This window comes from Myxocyprinus asiaticus, chromosome 14 (assembly GCF_019703515.2).
Source record: "Myxocyprinus asiaticus isolate MX2 ecotype Aquarium Trade chromosome 14, UBuf_Myxa_2, whole genome shotgun sequence".
Taxonomy (NCBI): domain Eukaryota; kingdom Metazoa; phylum Chordata; class Actinopteri; order Cypriniformes; family Catostomidae; genus Myxocyprinus; species Myxocyprinus asiaticus.
The window spans coordinates 16,346,205-16,370,824 of NC_059357.1; the positions used below are offsets into that span (position 1 = coordinate 16,346,205).

At 37.0% G+C, this 24,620-nt stretch overlaps 1 protein-coding gene across 1 annotated transcript; it reads left to right on the forward strand.

Annotated features, from left to right (window-relative positions):
- The first annotated feature begins 840 nt into the window (after nucleotides 1-840).
- Nucleotides 841-23,626, forward strand: LOC127451102 (transmembrane channel-like protein 5). Its single transcript, XM_051715528.1, has 20 exons — nucleotides 841-866; nucleotides 3,656-3,693; nucleotides 7,192-7,286; nucleotides 8,710-8,825; nucleotides 8,982-9,084; nucleotides 9,190-9,259; nucleotides 13,560-13,814; nucleotides 14,437-14,579; nucleotides 14,991-15,138; nucleotides 15,223-15,384; nucleotides 15,649-15,818; nucleotides 15,934-16,009; nucleotides 16,126-16,223; nucleotides 17,219-17,314; nucleotides 17,483-17,558; nucleotides 17,635-17,768; nucleotides 18,208-18,381; nucleotides 18,548-18,626; nucleotides 18,776-18,859; nucleotides 23,481-23,626. The coding sequence occupies exons 2-20, from the start codon at nucleotides 3,688-3,690 to the stop codon at nucleotides 23,541-23,543; spliced, it is 2,148 nt and encodes a 715-aa protein (XP_051571488.1). The 5' UTR covers nucleotides 841-866; nucleotides 3,656-3,687; the 3' UTR covers nucleotides 23,544-23,626.
- Nucleotides 23,627-24,620: the final 994 nt, after the last annotated feature.

Sequence of the window (24,620 nt, forward strand, 5' to 3'; positions counted from 1 at the left end):
ATTACCCATTCTGATCTGGTTTCACTGCACTAGAATAATCCTCCCCATTATTGCCATAAATATTTCATGAATCATTTTGACAGAATAAAGGAGTCACTGAGGCCTTATATTAATCCGATGATGTTTTTTGTGCTTGTCATTCTCCAGCCCTGTCACCACAATGACCCCCAACCAAAGGCCCCTGCCCTTTTGTCTAACATTGTTTACATATTCATCAACAAAATGTGACTGGCTGCTAAATGGTAGAAGGCCCATGGCCTTGTCTGCCCCCAGTGTCACCCCTGCCCTGAACGGTCATTGCTCTGGCACATTTATGCCATCTCCCAGAAGCAAATGACATCTGTCATGGCCATGACCCTCTATGCCACAACAGTCGTCCAAAGATGGTTGAAGAAGCACACCCAAGCAGCTATTTCTCCAAATGTGTTTGTGTACAGTGAGGTCAAAGAAGGATATTCTCTGATACTAAACTAATTTGCATGACATTTAGCTGAGGGGAATCTGCAGGAGTTGTTGCCCTGGTCTATGCAATTAATCTAGCAGACTGGATCTACTGTATACCTTGTGCACTAGTGATGGGTCGTTCATGAACAATTCGTTCATTTTGAACGAATCTTTTATGTGACTCAGAAGAACGAGTAGTCTCAGAGAGTGATTAGTTCATTTTGTGTTGGCCGCACATGTGCTTTGCGCAACCTCCGTTAGTTTGTTACGTGAAAACCACATAGGCACTGTACAGGAAACAGAAATGATTAGTTCACCTCTCGAGTCATCTGGTCCGAGTCGTTCATTCTTTTGTCACGTGACAGCCGTATATGCTATGCAGTGACAATAGAACGAACGACACGGACAAGAAGATTCCAGAGGTGAACTAATCTTTCTGTTTCTCATAATTTGTCCTTGGCTGCATTATCAATTTTTCCTTATTGGGACTATGATCAAAGTTTGTGTAAGTAGACGTGTTGGGGGGGATTTGGCTATTGAAAATGTAACATTTCAATTTAATTCTGCTCAAATGAACTAAATGAACTAAATGACTTGAATAAAGATTCGTTCATTTTGCTGAACGAGACTCAAAGATTCAAGTCCGTAAAATGATCCGATCTTCCCATCACTATTGTGCACTATGCTGTGCAACACATGGTAAGTACTAAGAGCTTAGTGAAGGCACTTCAACCAGCATATCCTTCAGGGCACGTTGATCTGTGTGAAAAGCCGTTGTGTGTTGGTGTGAATGGCCCTTGGACAGCCATGCTACTCAGGTCAGAGACATCACACAGCTGTAGTCGAGATTCTGGCAGTGCCTGGATTTGCAGCTGAAAGGTTCACACCAGTTAATTGGCCCTTGCTCAATCCTTCGAGTCACATGTCGGACTAATATTATCAGCTGCGACTATACACAGCCTCACTGACATGCAGAGGAAGGGGTCAGCCGAGTGTGGAATGGAATAATACTGGAAATTTCTGGCAAAGTAATGGCACAATTACAATAACATGGACCTAGGAATCATATTCCCGACTTTGTTACATTATTGGATTTCAGTGTATGTTTAATTTAAACAAAAACTACACAACCTGCATGTCTGATGTTCTCAAAGCATAATCAATGATCACAAGACATGTTCTATAAGCACAGAGAAGACACTGGACTATAATGATATCATAAAGTCTACATCACACAATATCTACACAATAGTATCTTTTTAAAACAATCCTAATGAAAAATTTACCTTCATAATATTACATTATTCAGGGTCACAGTTAACTTCCTACCATGATTGTCGGTACTCCTTTTCATTTTCAGCTTCCCTGAAAGGAAGAAAAGGCAAAGATTAACTTGGATGGTTGTATGAATTTTAAACTGAACATTTAAAACTTTGACCCCATTTTAAATGGTGTAATTGTTTTGCCACTCTCAAAACTGCCATTAAGAATGATCCCGACTAAAAAGCATTCAAACAGCTTGAGAATCTTCGAGTTGTTCATATTCAGCTCTAATGAGAAAATCTTTTAGTATATTATCTTTCTATTCACGACTACAAAGAAGTGTCAAATCCTTGAAATTTGATAGGGAAAAGAAAAGGGGGGAAATGCTCCAATACTGCCATCTACTGCTTGTTGTGTACATATAATAACACATCAAATCTGACGACGCTCACGGAGCAGCAGGATACCTGCAAAACATCAATGTCATAAAGTAAATGGTAAAATGTCCCGTCAACCATAACAAAAATGTACCGTGCTAAACATAATGTCCGCCAATTATACCATATAGTACAGTTATAACTGTGGTTGCCATGGAGTTTTTAAAGGAAATTTGCGAAACCTGGTGACATGTATGCTGTTATACGGTTTACATTTATGACAGACACGCTAACTAAATAATTGTCAATCTTTTTGTCCTTGTCTTTGACCTACGTAACAGCAACACAAACAACACAATACGACACAAGAAAAACAAACATGTCCTCGAACATATAATTCGTCAAAAAATAAAATAAATAAATAAATAAAATAAAATACTATCGGTAGCTAGAAACTAGAAGATAAACTACATTTTATGACAAAGAAAATGTAATGTGGGATAGCCACTCAGCTGTACTGTATAAAAAAGAATAAAATTATAGCCACAAGACATAAACAATATGTGTGTAAACATGATTTCAGTATGATAAAAATCGCTTACTAACCTTTTCTGTGTAAAGTTGTAGTCAGTTTTACAACTTCGTTACCATGACGATGTAATGCCAACAAACCCTAAAACGACTGTAAAAATTACAATTTAAACAAATTTACAGCTCAAATAATACATGAGTTTTAACAGAGGAAGTAATGTAAGTGCTTTTATAAAATTATGAGCTTCACATTTCTACCTTTAAATCCTCAAAAAATTGGCCCCAATCACTTCCATTGTAAGTGCCCCACTGTAACCTTGAATTGTTTTTTTTTTTTTTTTTTTTTTTTTTTTAAATTACGGACAAGTCGAAATACATTTTTGCAGTAATTAAAGGTGCTCTACGCGATTTTAGCCGTTTTAACTTCCTTGATTTAGCCACACCCCTCTTTCCAAAACGCCGCACTGATACCGTTGAAACCGACACAAAGCATGCTCACACGGTTATCAAACACAACGGTAGCGAAATAGCACCCTCAACTGACAAATTATAAATCAGAATATGGCATTAAGCCTCAGCAATTCGCTGCAAGGACAGCACTATGAGAACATGCACTATGTACTTCCTTGTTTTGATTATTGGGGGGGTTACCTCCCCCACCCCCATCACCCGTGGAATCTAAGCCCCTGCATCTTGCCATTGCAGTCTCAAGGCACAATCATGATTTCAAGTTCGGTTACACTTTATATTGCATGACGCATGCGCAGAGTGCTAGATGGTGCAAGAAAGTGTAATCGAGTTTGAAATTATGATGGCCAAGGAAATTTATTGTGAAAAAGGAGTTATATTTTGGTCTGATCTCACCGAAAAGCGATTGGACAACTTCAGAAGACATGGATTAAACCACTGGAGTCATATGGATTACTTTTCTGCTGCATTTATGTGCTTTTTGGAGCTTCAAAGTTTTGGTCACCATTCACCATTTAATGGACCTAAAGAGCTGAGATATTCTTCTAAAAATATGTGTTTGTGTTCTGCAGAAGAAAAGAGAATCATACACATCTGGAATTGCATGAGGGTGAGTAAATGATAAGAGAAATTTCAGTTTTGGATGAACTTTTCCTTTAATGATTGCCACCAATAATTATTCTTAATAATAATAATAATTGATCTCAACCCATTCTGTGTGATTCTCCATGTGATTCAGGCCATGTCTGCATCTCAGCTTTTACATCATGACAAGCAAACCAAATGATGCTAAACAATATGTGATTTAACTGGGATGAATACTAGTGTAGTACATGTGTAGTTAATAGTAAGTTTATAATGATGTGCCCCATCAAGTAAAGTCATGACATGATGCTGCATTAACAAGTCATCTGTTGATTATAGTTCATGGGTAGTTAATAATTAGTTAATAATGATGTGCCCCACCTAGTAAAGTCATGACATAATGATACATTAACAAGTCATCTGGGTAGGGTTGCACCAGCTGTGCGTAAGGTCTCACTTATGTTGAGAGGTAAAGTTCACACTAAGGGCTTAGTAACTACTAGTTAGTTTGTAACTAAGTCAGTGCTTAATTTAGTTGCACCACCTGTTCTTAAGGCAAGACTTAACCAGTAGGTTGTAAGCTCTCTGTAAAGTAATGCGTAGTCGCATAATATGACGTTTACCTGTATTGATCCAATAAACAGCCTTCATATTTGTACACAGAAGTGTCAAAAAGCCGTCAATTTCAGTTTGATCTTGTTACAGTTGATGTTCAAACCTTATTTGCTCATGTAACTGTCAGCTGTAATAAATTATTTCCTCACTGAATTACGCTACGTAATAAAACAAGATTTAATTAATGGTATGTGTAGCTCATGTAAATAACAATGTTCAATAACTGTATCTAAAATGAAAAGGGGGCAATAAATAAATAAAAATACAACAGTCTGGGAAAATATACATGTATTCATTTTAATATCTTATATATTTCGTATATGTTGAAACTTGACACCGGGCGGTGTACACAGGAAAGTGCACTGTTAGATCGGTTTCATGCTGAAGAAGTTTTTTACATAATGTTTTCTCCCGTTAATGTTAACGTGTGTAATGCAACATCATCATTTAAGCTATGTCGAAAGGACTGAAGCTTGTCAACCAAAACATGAGCTCATTGATGTTATTAAATAAGTTTGCTTTTTTATTCCATCCGTTACTCCTGTTCGGAGGGTTCCGTAAATATTTAGTTTATAGGTAGGGTTACGTCCTACCCAAATTTAATGGTGCAACGCTCACATATTTAGTAGTGCATAAATTGTGACTTAGTGCCCATTTACGCCACAACTAGGCTAAGTTGAAACTTACGTATAGCTGGTGCAACCGGCCCCTGTTGATTATGGTTAATAGGTACTTAATAATTAGTTAATAATTATGTATCCCACCAAGTAAAGTCATGACATTATGCTGCATTAACAACTCATTTAATACACATGCACCAGTGAAATAAAGACCAAGATTTTTTTTAAAGATCTGCTTATTTGAAATTCCAAATCCACCAGCATGTATGACATTAAAAAATACAACATTTTAAGGGAAAACACCTTTAATGAGGAAAAAAGTATATGTATACTGAAATACAAATGTCAATCTTCCACCAAGATGCTTTAAATGAACGAAATCTCTTTTAAAACATATAACAACTCAAAAGAAATCCAAACATACCTGTTAAGATATACAAGACACTTTTAAATGATTTATAAGGTGTGTTTCGTCTCTCTATATCTCCTAATGTCAAATCGGAAATGCTAAAAATGCTAATGTTAGCACTTAATACGTTCAAATAACAAAATTAATTCAAATACTCTCCATAACGTCGTCACAATGGATATTATGAACACTCTGACATCTTCAATCCTTAATTCAGTCAAACAAAACATCCAATAATTTTAGGTTAAAAAATGTCAGCATGTCTCGTTTGGAAGGATGCGTCCTCCGGAGGTCGCATTTGTCGGCCGCATACGTCATCGAGGCTGTCTCCTTTCATTTTTTTTTTTATTTTTATTGGGAATGCAAAAAAGATTAACAATTGTATAAATGTAAGTGCATATACATAAAAGGCATTGACAATAGATAAAAAATAAGAATAAGAAAGACAGAAAAAAAATAAGAGACAGCCTCGATGACGTATGCGGCCTACAAATGCGACCTCCAGAGGACGCAGCCTTCCAAACGAGACACAGCCGATGGCAAGCAGCCAGCCAACGCCTAGAGCGCGCCGCTTATAAGTGCCCCATCAGAAACAAACTCTCCACATACTGTAGTTCCGGGCAGAAATGTAGCGAACTATCTGCACTTGAAATGGATGAAGTTCACACAACAAATGATTGAATGTTTACATGCACAAATGTCCACGGAAAAATGAACAACAACTACAACAACAACAAAAAATACTATCATTAACAACTATGTTGAAGATGAAGATGATGATGATGATGATGAAGATCCAATCAATATTATCATTTTACATTTTTATTTTGAGCTCTGATGAAACTCACAAAGTAACCATGAAAAATATTGAGAAATATATATAACAAAAACAAATATTGATACAGCAACATAAAGACAACCTTCCTATATGGTATGGATGACGAGTGAATTGAGTGGTAGTGTGAGTATGAAATAAAAGGGACGGAGAATAACATAAAATGTGTTGAGATCCAATTAATGGTGATCATTATTATTTGTGTTTTCTAAAAAATAAAAATAAATAAATAAAATAAAATAAAATAAAATGTCCATTTAAAAAATGGCGGAATTATTCTGCATCATTCAGTGACGTTTGTTGCAAAACTGCAGACAGCTAAATGCATAAAATATTTAAATTATGACAACGTTAAATATGCGTGTTTAATTCAAGGTTGAAAAACTTAACATTCTTTCTTATAATGATTTAGTTTATTCCCTAATGTTAATTAATGCAATAACTATCAAACATGTATTAACGTAATTAAGGTGGCTATTATTAAAGTATGAATTCATATGACTCATGTTGTAGTTAATGTTAACTCTTCATTAGTTCCTGATTAGTCCATTCCTTAATTTATTTGGAAGTAGCTATTAATTTAGCTATTAATTCATGATTATTCATGTACTGTTATTGTAAAGTATTACTTAAAAAAAGCTTACAGCACCTTTAACATTATGCTTCAAATGCTGTTGATTGAGCTTAACTTGTATTGAACCTGGAAAATTATTTTAATGTCAAATACATTAATGTAATAAATTCATAAATATTTATACTATAATACTGTGTGTATACCTTGGACTATAATAGAATATTAAGAACTTTGTGTTACTTATACAAAAAAAAAAAGAAGAAAAAAAAAAAAATAGAAGAATACATGTTGAATTTCAGAGGCATTTTTGCCATTTTTCTGTGGCATTTTTGCTCCAAGACTTAAATTCTGGCCTTGATAAAAAAGAAAAAAAACAATGTGTAAACTAAAACATCCCAATTATGATTAATGTGGCACATTATTACTGAACCTTTTGTGATTGGAACTACACCATCTTTTTTGTTATTTAGCAGGACAACATGATTAAAACCATAAAGCTCCTGGACAGGACAAATGAGAAATGTATTATCAAACCAACTTGGAAGTCCCAAACAGCAAAGGATAAGTAAGTAGTTTAGCAGTCAAAATCAGATTTTTAATTATAATTTAGCTAATGATTTGCTATCTTCAGGAAATATCAGGACAAGTGTGGACACAGTTAAGTAGTAAAAGATGGCAAGTCTCACTTACTTAGCACAAAAAAACAATCACAACTTCCTGCCAAATGCTTCTGGCTTTTTTAATACCTCAAAATAGACAAAACAGTAGTTGTTCAGTATATGCCCTCACCATCCTGAACAGCACTGTGGCAGCAGTGGAGTCATTCAAGTTCCTGGGCTCGACCATCTCACAGGACCTGAAGTGGGAGACCCACATTGACTCCATTGTGAAAAAGGCCCAGCAGAGGTTGTACTTCCTTCGCCAGTTGAGGAAGTTCAACCTGCCACAGGCGCTGCTGATACAGTTCTACTCAGCAGTCACTGAGTCTGTCCTCTGCACTTCAATAACTGTCTGGTTTGGTTCAGCTACGAAATCAGACATCAGAAGACTACAAAGGACAGTTCGGACAGCTGAGTGGATTCTTGGTTGCCCACAAAAAGTTTTTTTAAATTGATGACTTGGACTAAATAATAAAAAAAAGCAGCCAATAAGTGTCCAACATAGATGGGAACTCCTTCAATACTGTTTAAAAAGCATCCCAGGGTGATACCTCAAGAAGTTGGTTGAGAAAATGTCAAGAGTACATGTCTGCAAATTCTAGGCAAAGGGTGACTACTTTGAAGATGCTAAAATATAACACAGTTTTGATTTATTTTGGATTTTGTTTAGTCACAACATAATTCCCATAGTTCCATTTATGTTATTCCATAGTTTTGATGACTTCACTATTATTCTAAAATGTGAAAAATATTATAATAAAGAATGAGTAAGTGTGTCAAAACATTTGACCGGAATTGTATATATATTTTGTCCTATTGTATGCTCTGTATGCATTGTTATTTCTATATATACTTATATTTTCTATTCATTTTTTATTTTTATTCTATTTTTTATTTTGTATTATCATCTCTGTCTTGTTGTTGTATTGCTTGTGCACTGGAAGCTTCTGTCACCAAAACAAATTCCTTGTAAGTGTAAGCATACTTGGCAATAAAGCTCATTCTGATTCTGATATTGACTGCATATGCTGCTGCAGACGAGTCAGAAGACAGTTAATGAATGACTAATGAATGCCTTTTAAAATGTAATATGATACCAGGACACAGAGTTCCCCCTGCATGGTATTGGTTGCGGAAACCTGTCACACAGACAACAGGACACAAAGATAAAAAGAGATACAGCCCACTTGTACCTTGTATCCAGCACAATTACAAAACCGCTACTTCCTTGTTCCTCCAGCAAACTCAGTAGTCTGTTATTCATGACCGGGACACTTGGAATGTATATACACAAATGAAACATCTAAAAGGGTTATAATTCTTTGTCAGGAAAATGTATGATCAAATTGGAAGGATGAGGAGAATGAGTGCCTTCCCTCAGAATGGCACAGCTCTGGGAAATCTGGGACGTACTGCGAATGAAATCCAACAGGAAGTTGAGAACAGTAAGCTATGTTTTTCAAAGAATTTGATATGGCTGGTGGTGCATATATTGGACATGTAGGACAAAATAGAATTTAGATTGTTATAAAAAAGATTACAGATTGAATAAGCTATATTGTGTTCAGTAAGACAGGCTGTTCTTATACTTGTGACCCCAGATACATCTGAATTGGTATCGGATCTTGGTAACCTGTCAGCCAGAGCCAGAATTCAAGCCATACGGTCCTTGCCTATGTCATATAATGAAAGGAGAAGAATCAGGTTACACCTTTATAATATGTCTATACAACATATATTTATATCATAATCATAATATATACATAATTCTAATTTTCTCTAAAATTGAATTTATACTTTCCTCAACAGGAGCAGAGTGATCTCTGTCAAACTCTCAAAGACCATTTTCCCTGTGGACTGTAGTCAGCAGGTCTCGCGGGTAAGAGGATTAAAGATAACTACTACATGGCCAAAAGTAATGTGGACACCTCCTTCTAATTAACAGGTTAGACTTGGCCAGGCACCTGCACACATGGCTGTGTCTCGTTTGGAAGGCTATATATATATTCCTGTTTGCGCACAGCTTCCCTGTCAAACAAATATATTTATTGAATAAAAAATCAAAATATCAGGACGGGAGATGAGACTTTGTTGAGTTCCGATGCCCTCACTCTCTATCTCTCTCTCTTTCTCTCTCTCTCTCTCTCTCTCTCAAATTCAAATTCAAATTCAAATGAGCTTTATTGGCATGACAAATTGTACATTCTATTGCCAAAGCATTTATATGAGCATGAAAAATAAAAATGAACAAAGTAGAACAAATTCTGTATTGAACAAGTGTGAACAAACAGAAAAAAAAAAAAAAATGTATATACTTTCAGTGGTGTGTGTGTTTGCATATGTGTGTATGTGTGTGTACAAGAGTTTGTGTGAGTTCACGTGTCTTTGTGTGTGTGTGTGTTTGTGTGTGTGTGTGTTTGTGTGTGTGTGTCTGTGTGCATGTCTGTGTGTGAATAAATGGGCGCATCACTCTTTGGTCGACTCTTCCCTCTTTTTGTGGCAGGAATTGATGTACTTTGCTGCTAGTGAAATGCAGTCTCTTTGTTCACCAAGTAAATACTGAGCTTGTGCATCATTCTTCAACTTTTTGAAGTTGGGACAAATAATTTCAAATTTGGGAAAGAGGTGTTTTCGAATTTCATTATAATTAGGGCAGGTGGTTAAGAAGTGCAGCTCTGTTTCTATTTCTCCTTGGCTACAGTACAGGCATAACCTGCTCTCTCTGGGCATCCAGCTCTGTCTGTATCTGCCCTTCTCTATAGCCAGGCTGTGGTCGCTCAGTCTGTACCTCATCATGTTTATCCTCAGTTTGTGGTCTCTGACTGTGCTCAGTTATTCTGCTGTCATGTAATCTCTGTTTAGGGACAAATAACATTGTAGTTTGCTTTGTTTTTGTGTTGTTTCATTCCAATAAGTTAGGTAGTTTTCTTTTTGTGCATTAATCATTTGGTTGGACCGGATTCTGTGGATGAGGGTGTCAGTGTCCTGAGGCTGATTATTGTTAGTCGTGTTAGTCTGTTTGTGGAGCCTCAGGACCAGCTGCATGAGGGGACTCTTCTCAGTGCTCACGTCATGGTTTTTAAGGGCTTTAAAATGATAAGAGTTGGGGTCACTCAATTTTAGATGTTTCCAAAATGTAATGGCTCTTTTCTCAATGTGGATTAATAGAGGGTATTGGCCTAATTCTGCCCTGCATGCATTATTAGGTGTGTTTCTCTGTACCCTAAGAATGCTTTTACAAAACTCTGTATGCAGGGCTTCAATCGGATTTTTGTCCCATTTGTCAAATTCGTAATTTAGGAGAGGACCCCAAACTTCGCTGCCATATAGTGCAATAGGTTCTGTGACTGATTGGAATATTTTGAGTCAGATTCAAATCGGTATTTCAAATTGGATATATTTTTTAATGGCATAGAAAGCCCTTCTTGCTTTCTCTTTCAGTTAATTCACAGCCAAGTTGAGGTTTCCGTTTGCACTGAATTTCAAACCAAGGTATGTGTAGTTTATGGCATGATCAATTTTGATCATACTAAGGGTGAAACTGTATTTCTTTCCCTGACATCTGGGTCTTTTCTGGAATGTTAGAACTTTAGTTTTAGTTGGGTTAATCGTCAGTGCCCAGGTCTGACAGAACTGATACAGGATGTCCAGGTTCTGCTGTAGACCCTCTTCTGTTGGAGACAGCAGGACAGATATCTCTCTCTCTCTCTCTCTCTCTCTCTCTCTCTCTCTCTCTCTCTCTCTCTCTCTCTCTCCCTCCCTCCCTCAGCGTCTCAGTGCAGCTGTGCAGCACACATCAGCACATCAGACACACAGACAGGCAGGCAGCAGCCCCTCCCAGCTCCTATCCCAGTTGTGTTTTTCTTGGCTTGTGTGGAGGTGAGTGGTGATGAACAAAAACTAAGCTACCTTGGCCTCGACTTTACAGCTAATTAGCCAAAAGCCAAAAATAGTTAACTTGTGTCTTGCTAACATGCATGACTCATGAGCTACTAGCTAAAGTAATAAGTTAGCTAAAGTTTAGCTAAGGCAATACATCAAGGCCATACAGGCTAATGTACTGTACTTAATGGAGACACTACAGGTGAATACAGTAAAATTTGTGTCTAATAACATCATCACAATCGCCACATTGATATGCAATTTCTGCCTGCCTGGCAGACATCTCGGCCTGGATGAAGGAGCACCACCTGCAACTCAACCCAGCCAAGACTGAACTCCTTGTCTTTCCAGCCAATCCTGCTGTTGAACACAACATCACCATGCAGCTGGGTGCAACTACAGTAACGCCTTCCAAATCGGTCAGAAATCTAGGGGTAACCATCGACAACAGACTAAATTTCACAGACCACATCTCAAAGACCGTAAGATCATGTAGATTTACACTCTACAATATCAGGAAGATAAGACCCTTCCTCTCTGAACATGCCACACAACTGCTTGTCCAGTCACTTGTCATAACTAGACTGGACTACTGTAACGCTCTCATTGCAGGCCTCCCTGCATGTGCAATTAGACTCCTGCAAATGATCCAGAATGCAGCAGCACATCTGATCTTTAATGAACCAAAGAGAGCACATGTTACACCACTCCTTGTCTCTCTCCACTGGCTGCCGGTTGATGCACGTATCAAATTCAAGGCTCTGATGCTGGCATACAGAACAGTCACTGGATCTGCTCCAGCATACCTAAAATCATTTATGCAGAGCTACACGCCCACTAGAAGCCTGCGGTCGGCTAAGGAATGTTGCCTTGTTGTACCAACACAAAGAGGCACCAAAACACTTTCCCGGACTTTCAGCTTCATTGTACCACGTTGGTGGAACGATCTTCCCAACTCCGTCCGTGAAGCTGACTCACTCTCTGTCTTCAAAAAACAACTAAAAACACATCTTTTCCATGAGCACTTAACCAGTCATTAAAAAAAAAAAAAAAAAATTCCTGTTGCACTTTATTCTGGTTTGAATACTATTATGATGCTAGCGATACTTTGTAATACAGCACTTTGTAATTACAGTCTCCTAAGATGATTCGCTTATGTTTTCCTCTTTTGTAAGTTACTTTGGATAAAAGCGTCTGCCAAATGAATAAATGTAAATGTAAATGTAAATTTAGGCGTTAACTAATAAAAATGTGCTAATTTGCATACATTTGACAAGGCACTGCAGGTGAATAGGATAAACAAAATAACTAAAGCATATCACCACAGAACTTCCCCAGTTAATGACTTACATCAAGATTGTTTTCTCCTGAAATGTTATGTTTAAATACGCAGATTAGCTTGTTTTGGTTAATTCAGAATAATTTTTTTTTTTTTAATAAATAATTATGAGAAGTGCTCTTTTTTTCCACTTGAGCCCCTGCCCCCCAAAATGTCTGTGCACGTCCCTTGGCCCATTTATTTCAATGAAGACTAATGCTGATGCATATAATGACATTCAGTTTGGGGAGGGCCCTTTTCTCCAGACTGAAGACAAAGTGAGGTCCATAAAGAAAAGTTTTACTTTACTTTGAAAGATTTTTAGTAGAATATTTCAGCTCTGTAGGTCCAAACAATGCAAATGAATGGTGGCCAGACTGTGAAGGTCCAAAAATCACATTAAGGTAACATAAAAGTAATCCATAAGACTCCAGTGGTTTAATCTCTGTCTTTAAAAGCGATATGATAAGTGTAGGTGATAAACAGATCAATACTTTTTAACAAAATCTCCACTCTCACTTTCACATTCTGAAAGTGATAGTTAAAAAATTATTTAAATATTTCTCACCCAAAGTGATTGCAGACATATTTAAACCTCTGGAGTGGTATAGATTACTTTTATGCTGCATTTATGTGATTTTTGGACCTTCAAAGTTCTAGCCACCACTCACTTGCATTTTATGGACCTACAGAGCAAAAAAAAATCTTCGCTTGTGATCTGCAGAAAAAAGTAAGTCATAAACAACTGGGATGGAATGAGGGAATAAAAATTAGAGAATTTCCATTGTTGGGTGAACTATCCCTTTAATGCCAATGATTGTGAAATAAATGTTCAACAAACACTCACAAAGGTGTGGTGTTTAGGTGTCCATCTACTTTTGGCTCATATAGTGTATAATTTCACTTTCAAAATCAGATTTTATAATGTTTCAAATTCCTAAAAGTGCTGCATGCATCTCTTATAGAGCCTTCTCTTCAGTCTTTTCGCAGATTTGGTACCACTCTGGCATCAGCCAGGCAGCATTTGGTTGTATGGCAAGGCACTCTGAAGGAGATAGGGGGCAGGTTTGGCACTTCCGTCCTCTCCTACTTCCTGTTTCTTAAATGGCTACTGAACTTCAACCTCTTCTCCTTGATCATCAACTTCTGCCTCATCACAATCCCCCAAATTGTGCATGCACCCAATGTCACTAGTGTTACAGGGTTCAGAGGTCTTGAGCTCCTCACAGGAGTGGTGAGTTGAGTCTAAATGTGCAAATGTTCCTTTTCAACCCGAGTTCGATTCCGTGATTGTCGCACTCTTTTTCCCATACTGTTTCCTGTCTCCTCTCTTAATATTTTCTTAAATACTACTTATAATAATACCTAATGAATATCAAGGTAGTCTTACTGTAGTAATAGTGTAGTAACCATATTTTTCAGCTTTGATGCAATTAACAATGGTGTTACTACAGTAATATGGTCTTGTTTATACAGTAACCATGTTTAATTTTGTGGTTATGATTTTACTACAAAATATCATGGTGATACTTTGGTTACTGTAGTAAAACAATGGTTCATTTTTGTAAAGGTAGGTTAGGGGTAGGGGTAGATAATGGTGTAGTGTGTCTGTGGGACTCTAAATAAACACAATTAACATGCTGCAGTGATGCCCCAATACTGATAGTATATAATTAGGGGTGCAAATATTATCTGCCATTATTTGTTGGGGTGCAAATAATTTTTGCCACTATTGGCACTGGCATGTAAATAGCATCTACCTTTCTTTGCACCAGGGTGCAAGTAACATCTGCTTTAAACAACACTATTGCTATAAAGATCTGTTGCATTTGGAATGAATCAATATGTGTCCATAGGGTTATTTCAACCAGACGGTGCTATTCTATGGTGGCTATAATGGTGAAGTGATTGTATCCAGCCCAGCCTACAACATGCAATTGGCTTATTTTTTCACCATAGCTGCATATCTAGTGTTTTGTGGGGTGTCTCTTATCTACAGGTAAAGTATTTAGAGATACACTAGTTTAATAAGATCTAATGCCTTTACAGTATGACAGGCTTGCTTTGTAGTTTTGTAGATGGTTTTATCTTAAATATGTTTGTCAGCATAGCATTTACACATTTCACAGACTGCTAATATGAAAATTTTGTGGATTTGTTTACAAGTGTTTAAGTCAGTGGTGTTGGTGTTACCCAGACAAATAGGAATGTGTTTACAAATGTACATGTTGTGACTCATGTCTTTCATGAAAAAGGTCACCCAATGACCAGTAGTCATCACCAGAATTTTGGCAGAATTAATAAATAATGTATAATAAATAATGTTTAATAATGCAGACAGCATATGAATATTATGACTGATGCCAAGCCAGTAAACGCAACAAAAAATGATTGTTTTCCATCTCTTCAGCATGTCCAGATCCTTTCAGCAGAACTTTGTGTTAGCGTCAGGACCTGTCTCTGGAGGAGAATGGCGTCTGCTGTGCAGCTGGGATTTCAGTGTTGTCAATGAGAAAGCCATACAGAACAACAAGAACAACCTTGGCATTCAGCTGAAGGTTCATCCCTGAAAATCTTCTTGAGATCAACCTTCAGTGTCATCCCTTGTGTTTCCATTGGCTTATTTTGTCTGTGTCTTCCAGGAGTCTTTATCAGAACGGTTACAGAAGAACATCACAATATCTGTGTCTGACAGGATAAAGCATCTGTTTCTCAACCTACTCTCCTGGCTCCTCTCTTTAGGACTTGCCCTAGGCTGCTGTGCAGGCATCTACATTCTGGGGATTAATCAGTTGGACACAAAGGTGCATTCACAGTGTAGTCGTCACAAAGAACACACCTTTTGTATGTATGTGCTTATAAAAGTTGTACATAATATTTTTGTCAGCACAGCTATTTTAGAATAACTACATATTAGGACTTGTTAGTGTACAACAAACACATAATTACATTTCTTTCAAATTCAGCTGACTTGAACGTTGCAAAGAGTCTATCCTATTCTATTGACATTCTACTTTCAATCTCTATCTGCCTGCGTTTCCCACTGTTGCGCTTATGTTTTGCTGCAGAACTCCGATTTGAATCACAATCCAAATGATTTAAAGGCTGAGGCATCTACTTTGCTTCTGCCTGTGGTCGTGTCACTCATCAACCTGATTGTGCCTCTCCTCTACTCGCTCATTAACAAAATGGAGCGTTACTCCAACCCGCGGGCAAAGATCTACATCAGCATCATAAGGTGTGATCATTGTTATAATGTAACAGTTACCACTCCAAGAGAGAAGCATCAGATTTGCTCAGCTGACAGCATTAGATGATCTCACCTTTATGACATAACTTTTTTTTTTTTCCAGAAATGTTGCTTTAAAAATGTCTATTCTTGGAATTCTTTGCTATTACTGGCTGCATGTTGTGCCCACGAACATTTCAGTAGGTTGACTGAAAGTTCTTTTTCTATTATGTGTTACTAGTTCAGTATGGTTTTGTATCTCTTTACACTATGTTGCTGACAAGCTTGTGTATATTGTGAAATTTTCTTGATCTAGTGTTGGGAGTCCTTTGTGGGCCAGAGTGTCTATCGACTGCTGATAATTGACTTCATATTCTGCCTACTTGGCACTTTCTTTGGGGAATTCCTACGCAAGTGAGTCAAAATGAAGGAAGTCAAGTTTTTTGTTGGTTTAAAAATGACTGTTGAACATTAACTAACTGTAGCTGATCAGAGATGGTGAAAGTTAGTTACTTCCACTTGCTATTTTAGTAGATGCTTTCAGTTCCAGTCAGTCAGTTCAGCAACTGCTGGAACTGCCCCCTAGTAGTAACCTGGGGTTAAGTCCTTTGTTTATGGTAAGGGCGCTTACACACTAGAGAATGCACATGTGGAGTGTCTGATGGATGCATAAAATCTGTTTTGACGGAGGGGAAATTGTCGGGTCAGTTTGAAATCAAGTAGGAATACATCAAACTGGATTTCCAAAAACACAGCTGGACCTGTCTCTCAAAAATTCTCATTGGTCAACAAACCTTAATGTCAGGGTTCCCACTCTTTTCAAGGCACAGGATATTTCCAGGACATTTTATGTGCCCAATGGGTGTATTATTTAAGCAAAACCCACATGAGAGTTCATGATGTATATTGTGGTTATTGAATGGTAATTTTTATCTGAATTCATTACACACATTCATTTTGAATCATTCAGCACATGAAGATTATATATTTATTTAATTAAATCACAGCCTTTTGCACACAGTCAAACAGTTTTATTATACTTCGTTTTTTATTTTTTTTTTTTCAAATTTTCTATGACTGAAAAACTGCATTGCAAAATTCCAGGTTTTCCAGGATGCATAGGAAACCTGAAGTGTGTTAGAGCAAAAGCTAAAATTTTTTACTTCACAAAACCCTTGCGTTTTTCCTCCATATCCATGCGACACACCATTCACAGGCAAATCAATGGATTCACTGATATAACGTAAACTCTGTAGGTGCCCTAAGTGGCACTAAAGGAACTGGTTTGCATTACAGTTCTATTCATGAGCTTACAGTGGCTTCTTCCATATGATATGAGTAACTACTGATTATGTCTGAAACTAAATCAATATATTCACTCTTATTTCACTTTTTCAAAATTGCTACAGTGTAATTGGAACCACATATGTCCTGAGGCTTGGTGTCCCAGAGTTTGACATTGCTAGGAATGTACTTGATCTGATCTATACCCAGACACTGTCTTGGTAAATCAATATTGATATCTCTTCAGTTCTATACTTGTGTGTGTGTGTATATATGTATGTATATATATATATATATATATATATATATATATATATATATATATATATATACACACATACCTTCCAGCTGATTCTAGTGTCTCCTCTCTTCTATCTGTCTCTTCCCAGGATTGGAATTTACTTCTCCCCCCTCCTTCCTGTAATGCAAGTCATTAAACTGTTTATCATTTTTTACCTGAAAAAGGTAAGTGACTTGTCCTTGTATAGCATGTACTGGTCTGGTGAGAACTTTGCCTTCAATCTTTTGGCTCCTGTTTCAGATCAGTCTGAGTGTGAACTGCCAGCCTCCCAAACACACCGGCAGAGCCGCCCAGATGCAGACAGTCTTCATTGCTTTACTCTTTTTCCCCTCGTTTGTGGGTGCACTGTCCATGGTGGCATACACAGTGTGGAGGTGTGATTCCCCCCATCCATCCATCAGTTCTGGTTTATCCCTTGTCGTCTCATCCTGAGTGTTGTTGGCTGCTACATCATTTGCTTAAGCTTTATAGAGTTGTTAATGTTCTTAAATGGATAGTTCACACAAAAAAAATAAAATTTTGTCATCATTTACTCACCCTCATGTTGTTCCAAACCCGTATAACTTTCTTTCTTTGGAACACAAAAGGCCAAAATGCTAGGGACTGACAGTCACTTCAGACACTTCAATTTCATTGAATGTAAAAAGATGCAATGAAAGTGAATGGTGACCGATGCGAACATTCTGACTAACATCTTTTGTTGGAGAAAGTCATACAGGTTTGAAAGAACATGAGGGTGAGTAAATGATGACAGAATTTTCATTTTTTAGGTGAACTCTTTACATTTTACTTTTGCTTTTGTTTGTCTTGCAGTCTAAAGCCCTCAGATCAGTGTGGGCCATTCCAGGGGCTGGAAACCCCCTTCATGGCCATTTTCATTTGGACTGATTCTATTCAGAACCTCCCAGGAACCAACTGGGTCTGGTGGATATTTGCAAATGTGCTGAGAAATGAGCTCTTCTACTATTTGATTACCCTCAACATTCTGTAAGTAAAGAAGCTGGAAATTGTGAATATCCCATGCTTACTTAATGCAGTGTTTGGCCTTAGGAAAGGTCTATTGAGAAAGTTAAAACTTTGCCTTTGATTTGGGCAGATAAGATATTAAAGTATGGTGTCACATTTTTCTTCATTCCTTTCTCTATTTGTTCAGAGTCATCACTTTTTTTATGTGGCAAGTCACTCAGGGACGGAAACAGCTCATCAAGACTCTGAGAGAGCAGATTGTGAATGTGAGTGCTGAGGTCATTGAACCTCCGCATGCCTGCTAACTTTTGCATCCAATGCACTTCAATCTCATTAAAAAACAGGGGGGAAATACGAAATATACAGATAATAGTTTTATCCTCTGTAATTCCTTTCTTCTTCATCTATCTGTCAGGAAGGAAAGGACAAAGCCTTTCTCCTGGATAAACTACAGAATATACAGAAGCAGAGAAGGCAGATCACATCATTCAGACCTCAGGTAAGTGTTTCGCACGTGCTCTATCTGTTAAGGCTGATTTATACTTCTGCACTGAACCTACGACATAGGTGTTGGCATAATGGCCAACGTTGTGGTTTGCATTTATAGTTCTGCATTGCATTGGTTTGTTTGCCTCGATCTGTGAGTACACATTCAAAATGCTAGTGAGAGAAAATGTCTTAATTTCTGAAAAAAATAACATTTCATAAATGAACAAAAGTAATGTCATTCGAGGATTCAAAAGTATTTATTACATTATTGTAGCATTAAAAACATGTTAATCAAAGTATGTTGTATTAATGTACAAATTTATTACACATTTCCTGTCTTGCAGATCGATATACTCATATACTCATACTTTATGCTTGCTCGAGTTTATAAGTTTATAATCAAATTAAGAAATAAATTCTCGCTTGACCAACACAAAATGGGTGTCATTGTAAAGCTTATAAGCTGGACTTTACATTGCATAAATGCTATATAACCAACTATTAACAGATGCTTTTTAATTTGCTGACAAATAAAGTGTTCTGTTTTTATAACTTATTAAATATCATTGTTTTACTGTACACCATACTGTCAAACATACAGACAAAACATCAAACAGATCGGAAAGTTCTTGAGTAGAATACAACAAATTTTGAGTCACTCACATACCAAATATATATTAAAATAAAAGCCCCGGCAAAAAAGCACAGAGTTTATAAGTTTGTTCACAGCTGTTGTGGTCTGCGTTAATGCGATGCATTGTCACATTTTTGGAGAGGTTCACATCAGGCTATGGCATAGGCTACACATAACCTATGGCGCTGGTTCAACGCAGAAGTATAAATTGGCCTTTAAGGTGAGCAGGTCTAAGGGGCTGTTCACACGAATGCGTCATCGCACCTGAAAATGTTAGACGGAGCACAACGAATGGAACAGAAAGCAGGTGTCTCAAGACACATTTTCAAAAGTTGTAAAAGTTATTTTTACCTGACACAGCATCTTAAAAATGCTGTGTTCCTGCGTGGGCCTTGGCGCAACAGCCAAAAAAGTCTGTCTAGCGTAGGTTTGCATAGAAATGCAATTACAAAACAGCGCAGAAAGATGCAAAAACTCGATCGGTGTGAACAGTCACTAATGAAGCTAGCTACTAATGAAAAGAATCAGAATCCCACAGCTCAGCAAAGAGTTCACAGAGACAGGAAAGGGCAGGCACAAGCAAGGCTGTAGGGCAGAACAAAGACACTCAAGATACTCTGCATGTGCCTCCAAAACCCAAAGCCTTTAAGGCAGGTCAGGGGCGAAACCTGAGGCCCAAAGGAGGTGGGCTAGGAAGAGGTAGAGTGCAAGGTAGACTGGAGTGCTGGGTGGAAGATGAGACATCACCACAATCCTCCAGATAAAACAGAGCTCAAGGTACTTCAGTCCTTAGAAGGCTTCAGAGAAACCCCAGAATAGGGCATCTACCAACTGAGTATACTCTACTGCCAGGGGCTGAGCCTTGCAGGGTTCACACAACAAATCCATCTATGCAACAGGCATCAAAATGACCTAAAACTACATTATGGCCATGTTCTGAATAGCATACTACCATACTATTTTCCTTTTACTATTTCTGCAGTATGTGTACTGTGCATAGAATGACCTAGAAGAGCATATTGCGCTGGGTACTAAATCCCAATGTTATGTGCTCGACTTGACATTCCATTCCCCATATGACGAATAAACTTGCAGTAATATCAGTCGCATTTTCCTTGACCTATTAAATTAAAATACTTTTTCTTAAGTCCAAAACTAACTAACAAAAAAAATAAAATAAACTTTTGTCAGTCACTTTATAATTTTAATAAATATTTGGTAATATTTGAAAAACAATAATAGGTGCTCTTTAATTATGATCCAAATGCCACATTACCTGACATTGTACTTTTATAGAAAGCCTGGGAAGTCTTCTACCTTAGTCAAAATCAAAAATGAAGAAATACTTAATACTGGGAAGAAGAACCTTTGAAGACCCTCTTTTTCTAAATCCCAGATTGTCTCAGGCAGTATCGGTAAAGTGGGACAGAGGAAAAATTATTCCATAGAAAATATCTACAAATTATTTTGACATTTATATATTTCTTATACAGCTTCACATCATAAATGACCATATGTAACATTTACAAACATGAAGTCAACTTTATCACCGTAAAAAGATTTGCCACAAACTTCTGTCATTTTCTTTACCATTGCTTTTCCCACAAGTGGTCATGAAATAAGCTCTGCCACACATCCTGATGTAAAATCATCCATTTAAAACCTCAGTCAATTGTTTACTTCTCAAAGATTAGTTATGTTTTTTTAACCATTTAAGTAAATACATATGGATACAATGGAGATCAAGCCTAACTGTCCCACTTTACCAATCTTCACCCAATATTATAACATTTGAAACATTTACAATCCATCTGAATCAAACATGAAAATGCCACTAGATGGAGGCAACACAAGACTGCCCTGAGAAACTTAATGACATTAGACATTTTAAATTATACCAGTAAATGCTTCAGCTTTGACAACCATAAAATGCCAAGACTAAAATAAAAACTAAACTGAAACTAGAAAACACTGAGAAAACAAAAACTAAACAACTAACAAAGTGTGAAAACTAATGACATTTAAACTAAAATGAAATGACAAATTGAATATAAAATTTAAATAAATACTAAATTAAAAATCCAAAACTATAATAACCCTGTGCCAAACCTGTATGACTGACTTTCTTCCATGGTACACTAATGGAGATTTAAGGCAGAATGACAGCCACAGTCACCATTCACTTTCATTGCATTTTTCTTTTTTTTAATGCAATAAAAGTGAATACCTTACATCTCTGTGTGTGTTCCACAGATGAAAGAAAGTCATACAGGTTTGGGACAATATGGAGGATAGTAAACGAAGACAGAATTTTCATTTTTGGGTGAACTATCCCTTTAAAGGTGCAATATGTAATATTTTTCATGTAATATTCGCCCTTTTTTTGCCAATGTGTGAACGGCTTGTAACGCAACTTTAAAAATTATCCTTTCCCGGACTTCCTAGGTTGCTCTATTAAAGCCTGTAGACTGATTTTCATGCGAAGGGAGCGGGTCGCTTTTGCCGGGAAAATCCAAAGGATGTGACTTTATGCGCACTCCCGAGAGCCTCGCCTCAGTAATAGCTTCTCTTCCGCTATTCAACAGTTACAACAATCTGCAACACTAGGTAACGTTATCTTAGAGATGGAATCCAGCAAACGTCTGGCTCCCAGCACAACACCGACTCCTACACAAACTCAGAGTAAGCCAAAAAAAAAAAAAAAAACATATACTGAATCCCGTGTGGCTAAGCGGGAACGTGATCGTGGTCGAGCGAAAACTAGAGTGAACATCGGCAGGACATTTGATTCCTGGAGGGACCTTCGTTCGTTTTTGGGGATCAAAACCGACCCTGAATTGGCATTCTTCTTATTGGACAGGTAAGCTTACATAACTGCAAAGCATGTGAAATATAGTGCCATAAGGAATGATCTGTGTAATTTTAGCTAACTTGATCTTGCCTGCTAACGCTGACGAATTGCAAGCTACCTTGCTTCATAACTTTCAAATAATTTCAACGATCTTTTCTTTATACTAACAGTCAGGTAAGCTGATTCACAGTAACTCATAAACAACGTTAATCTGTAATTATTCAGCAAGGTAAACTACAATAATACATTAAATGAATGCTAGACAATGTTCAAGATAATGCAAAAAGCTCCATTCTTTAGTGTAACATAACTTGGTTATACAGAAAATATCTACATTCTATTATTATAAAACAATAGCGCATCGATATATCAAAATGACAGTTGTGATGGAATCACATCAATACTGAACTGTCTCAGCATATTTATAATATACAGTCTATTTTATAAACAGCTACTGTCATCATCCACCAAATTTAGCTAACAGCTATTGATAAAGCTGGCTAGATAGCTAATGCCGACATAGGCTATCGTATAAATGCAGTCAATGTATCATGCAAAGAAAATTGATTACTTCAAACTACAGTGTCACATATTCAGACCTATATCAACACTTTGTTTTAGCCCTGTTCCAGCACTGGAGAGTCAAATATAATATACAGCCACAAAGTTTGTAGTAAAACAATCATAACTGTGTAATTTTAATTATGCTACCTCATCTGTGATCATGATGCCGGTGAATCACGTTCAGTCTCGCATCCCTATGGAGTCATGCTCCCTCGCGTCCCTATACAGTGTGTGCGCGATCACGAGCAACAGGCTGCAGTTCACTTAATGGCCACAGGTGTCATTAATAACAAGGGTTTCTGAATCTTACATACTGCACCTTTAAGTTAAATCTGTTTAGCTGAAATTCCATCTCACTCTGGCTTACTGCTGATCTGTAGAGGCAAAGTTACAATAATGTAAAGGCTAAAATAGACTCTTCTTACAAGGTCACATAGCATGTAGAGCTGACATTAAACTGATGTTTTTTCCACTTTTAACACAGCAGGAATAGAAAACAGATTTTGCTCATTCAGAATCCCTTCAAACATTCTCATCCTCCCTGATCTTTTAACTGCATATTCTGTTATTTCTGTCATGTAGGACTTTGACCAGGCACCACATTTCATCCCAAGCTGGATGAACACTCTCCCCTTGGACATGTGACATGTTCTCCGATTATTTGTATGCTGTATTTGCCCTTTTCTGTAAATACTGTATTACTCTACTCATTCGATACAATTTATTCAGAAAGTTCAAACTATCATCTACCTCTTGGATGGGAAGTGGAATCATTTGCAAACATCAGCAGTGAATGCACAAGAATGGCATTTTATGTTTGTCCAGTAGGTGACAGTGTATTTCCTCATTCCAAGTTGGGAAAGTACTGTTTTCTTGCAAGTTCAACATTTTAATTTTGGTATTTTATGACATGTGGCATAATTGAATCAGGGCAGGCTACGGTTTTTTAAATCGTACTTTGTAAATGTGAATAAAAAATATTTTAATAAATATGTTAAATAAGTCTCGTCAGTGATGAGTATTGCTGGATACAAAGAACCACAAAGCTTTGCTTTAATGATAACAATATCAATTTTATTGCGAAAAAGTCATTGCTTTTCATACAATAAGAACTGTACAATAAAAATTTTAAAAAAATGTTTGTTGTTGCAAGAACCTCTGATAATTCCTTATGTAAGTTATTCAGCAGCTTTTAGCTTCAACCAAAGGAAAATAGTGTTTACAATTGTGACCCTACTGCCTCCCCAATTACATTTCCCTTTCATACTCAACTGCCCACTGTTTTATATATATATATATATATATAGATGTATATATATATATATAAATAATCAGATCAACATTGAGGGTACACCTCAGTTAAGAGGAAAAACACTTTACAATACAAAAAGTTTAAATGGAATTTTCTAGCTAAGTCACATATTTTCTTTGCACCATATGGTGTGCATTAGAGAACAACAACCATTGCTCTCAGGTGAGAGGCTCAAACTAATACCTATGGATTCTGAACAACACTTATTCATAGCATTTCCATTACTACAGCCTTTTGAGATTCAGAGATTAAAGGGATTGTTCACCCCCACCACCAAAAAAAAAAAAAATATGTCATCATTCCCTCACCATTATGTTGTTCTAAACCTGTAGGACTTCTTTTCTTCCATGGAACACATAAGGACATTTTGGGCACAGTGTTTTCCTCAGTCACCATTCACTTTCATTGTA

Coding starts and splice junctions, on each gene's coding strand:
- LOC127451102 (XM_051715528.1), top strand. Junction 9,260..13,559: donor GTAGTCAGCAGGTCTCGCGG/GTAAGAGGATTA, acceptor CCTTCTCTTCAG/TCTTTTCGCAGATTTGGTAC. Junction 15,385..15,648: donor TTAATCAGTTGGACACAAAG/GTGCATTCACAG, acceptor GTTTTGCTGCAG/AACTCCGATTTGAATCACAA.